At 35.5% G+C, this 2,791-nt stretch overlaps 1 protein-coding gene across 1 annotated transcript in view; it reads left to right on the plus strand.

The window, feature by feature from the left end:
* The window catches only part of LOC109590362 (uncharacterized), a gene marked incomplete at its 3' end in the record, with an annotated part of 5,141 nt that extends 2,380 nt beyond the window's left edge, over positions 1 to 2,761 (plus strand). Inside the window, exons 2-18 of the mRNA XM_020006284.1 lie at positions 36 to 153; positions 233 to 331; positions 388 to 470; positions 527 to 586; positions 663 to 759; positions 814 to 878; positions 941 to 1,003; positions 1,056 to 1,136; positions 1,182 to 1,304; positions 1,392 to 1,565; positions 1,620 to 1,675; positions 1,943 to 2,018; positions 2,089 to 2,158; positions 2,203 to 2,237; positions 2,285 to 2,392; positions 2,439 to 2,510; positions 2,561 to 2,761. Coding sequence (XP_019861843.1) covers positions 441 to 470; positions 527 to 586; positions 663 to 759; positions 814 to 878; positions 941 to 1,003; positions 1,056 to 1,136; positions 1,182 to 1,304; positions 1,392 to 1,565; positions 1,620 to 1,675; positions 1,943 to 2,018; positions 2,089 to 2,158; positions 2,203 to 2,237; positions 2,285 to 2,392; positions 2,439 to 2,510; positions 2,561 to 2,761 — 1,311 coding nt within the window. The remainder of the gene's footprint in view (positions 1 to 35; positions 154 to 232; positions 332 to 387; positions 471 to 526; positions 587 to 662; positions 760 to 813; positions 879 to 940; positions 1,004 to 1,055; positions 1,137 to 1,181; positions 1,305 to 1,391; positions 1,566 to 1,619; positions 1,676 to 1,942; positions 2,019 to 2,088; positions 2,159 to 2,202; positions 2,238 to 2,284; positions 2,393 to 2,438; positions 2,511 to 2,560) is intronic.
* Between the last annotated feature and the right edge of the window lie 30 nt (positions 2,762 to 2,791).

Consider the following 2,791-nt stretch of genomic DNA (forward strand, 5'->3'; position numbering starts at 1 on the left):
ATTACTCAGTATATTACTCAGTATATTCTTTATAGGGTGGTAGTATTGTTAGGTTTCATAATGCTAGGACTGATTCTTATTTGTGTGCTAAAGGCTCTACTGTACACACCATCCTATCAGCTGTTGGTTTGGAACATGACAACGAACAAAAAGGTATCATCATCATCATTATTATCAATATCATTATTATTATTATTATTATCATCAATAATATTATTGTTGGTGTCTCTAGTTTATTTTAAAAAGAAGAGGGTCCTTCCTGTCCCAAGGCCTCCCCCAGTGTCTGGGGATTGTTGGTGGCAGCTGGTGAAACAAGAAGAACGTTATGATGGTTAGTGGTGGGAGGGGTCAGGGGTGGGACCTCTAATCAATACACTATGTGTGCAGGTGGTTCTATTGAATCAGGAGGAAAGTATTTATTGAGACATTTACCCACTCACATGTACCTCATGGCAGGAGACAACTTTAAGGTAGATACATTTTTATATATTTTTTACATTTTTAAATACATTTTCTTATTAAACAGTTGACAATTGGCTCCATTGATGATGTGGATCCTAAATATTACACATTCACTCTTACTAGTGTAAGCTGTATTTGACAATAATAATAATAATTATTATTATTATTATTATTGTTGTTGTTGTTGTTGTTATTATTAGTCAGTGGCAGCTGCTGATAAAAGTGTATTAAAAGGTTCAAATGTTACTTTGATTCATGAAGGAATTGATGATAAGAAAAGATACTTATATGTTGATGGTAACCAACACATTATTATCATAATCTTATTACATGTACATGTGTATTGTTAAGATGGTGACCCTACCTGGTTGACAAAGATCAGTACTAAAAGAGCTCTGGGTAGCAAAGGACTGAAGGTCAGTGTGTTCTTGTCTTACTCCAGGACCAGTAGTGGTGTCTGTTGCTGGTATCTCATTAGGTAACACTGAAAGAGTCATTACAGGACAAAGTTCAAAATGAAAATTCATTTAAAATTGATGAAGTATGACACTGGCCTCTTCTACTGGCCTGACTCACTCTCTCTCCCCCTATAGGTCAGACCAGACCTGGTCCACTGGCATTATTACGTTGAAAGTGTTAAAAATGTTTTAATGAGATATTTACCAAAGCTTCCGGTATCCATTGTAGCACATGTACTGTACATTATGTATCGTTGGCAGGGGACCCATGGTGACCCTGTGCTAGTGGAGCTGGTCGCTGTACTTAAAGAACTGGTCTGTTGGTTGAAGGTTAAATCACCTTATAACTTAAAGACTCGTGGGAAGATGTTACGCAATGCACATGTGAGTGAGCAGTTACTATATTAATAGATTATTGTTACTATTTATAGATTATTGTTACTATTAATAGATTATTGTTACTATTAATAGGTTATTGATTTGCTAGTTGGTTATATTTCTATTGCTGTTGAGTCTGGAGATGAGGAGAGAGTTAAATTGCTGCGAGGAGTTTCCGAAGTTTTGAGACAGTTTTTGTTAATTAAGAGTCATCACTCGCACTTTTATATGGCAAAAGAAGCATTTATGAAAATATACTTTAATAAGGTGAGGGGTGGAGTTTGTTATTATTATTATTATTATTATTATTATTATTAATAGCTTGGACAAGGCCTTGGTGTTGAAAGTTTCCTCATTGCATTAGTAAAAGATGAAAGGTAATGAAGAACCTATTAATTGATAAAGACATTGACCCATCCTAATGAAGCACCTTAGTACAGAATGTTTTAGAGAAACTTTCTAAAATTTATGTAACATTTAACTATCCTAGTCATTTTAAAAGGCAGAATTCTTTTCTTTGCCTTTTTGGTGAAATTTGGCCAAAGTCCCTGTACTATAGTACAGGGACTTTGGCCTCATTTCTGAGTAACTTTTAAAAATCCAATTTTGATTGGATTCAGTTCATGATTAATCTTTTATTTTAGTGAAATTGCCAAGGACCTGGTAAAGTTTTGCTTTAAGATCCTCAGGGACTCCACCCCCACTTTAAAAATACACCTGGTGAGTGATCTGGGCAGTAGCTCATACAGTTGATGACATGTGAATGCGTCCATTGACATATTGTGAATAGGACACTGCTTCATTGGAGCTACTCTCCACCCTTTGCTTTGTTGATGGACATCCTGAAGAAGCCTTACAAGGTTCATGTACATAATTAATACTTCTATTTCAATGACATTTTTAGATTTGATTTGTGAAGAAGTTATTACGAAGGATCTGGTAGCAATAATAATAAAAAATAATCGTAATAACAATTATTATTTTAGGGTGTTTTTTATCACACTCGTTTGGATGAGGGCGCTAATGTTATTCATTATTCAAAGAACCGATTAGCCAGTACTGATGACAAAACACTCACTGAACTCTGCTCTAATGTATGTCAATATTATATCAATAATTAATTTATTACTATTATTATAGAAAGTTAACGACAACAATGAACGTCTTAATTTTTTTGTTGCTCAAATTTTCCTATTCAGTAACGTCTGTAAGGTTAGTATCTATTACTTAATCCTAACCACACCTCCTGCCCCTCCCCTCAGGGTGTTAATGTGTCAGCCATTAAGACCGTCTCCAGTTGGTTCCCGTTCCAAGAGGCTCTGGTTGTCCTTGATAAAGAGAAACTGGGTGGGGCCATTCATTCAAAAGTGAAGTCAGCTTACCTCCAGCTGGTACTGGCAGTCTATCTTGATGAGGTCATTCATAACAGTGGAGTCGACATTGACGGCATCTGGCACTGCTTCGTAAGATTATATACCCTAGTTACTATTTAT

Source organism: Amphimedon queenslandica, unplaced genomic scaffold (assembly GCF_000090795.2).
Source record: "Amphimedon queenslandica unplaced genomic scaffold, v1.1 AMPQUscaffold_10156, whole genome shotgun sequence".
NCBI classification, from domain to species: domain Eukaryota; kingdom Metazoa; phylum Porifera; class Demospongiae; order Haplosclerida; family Niphatidae; genus Amphimedon; species Amphimedon queenslandica.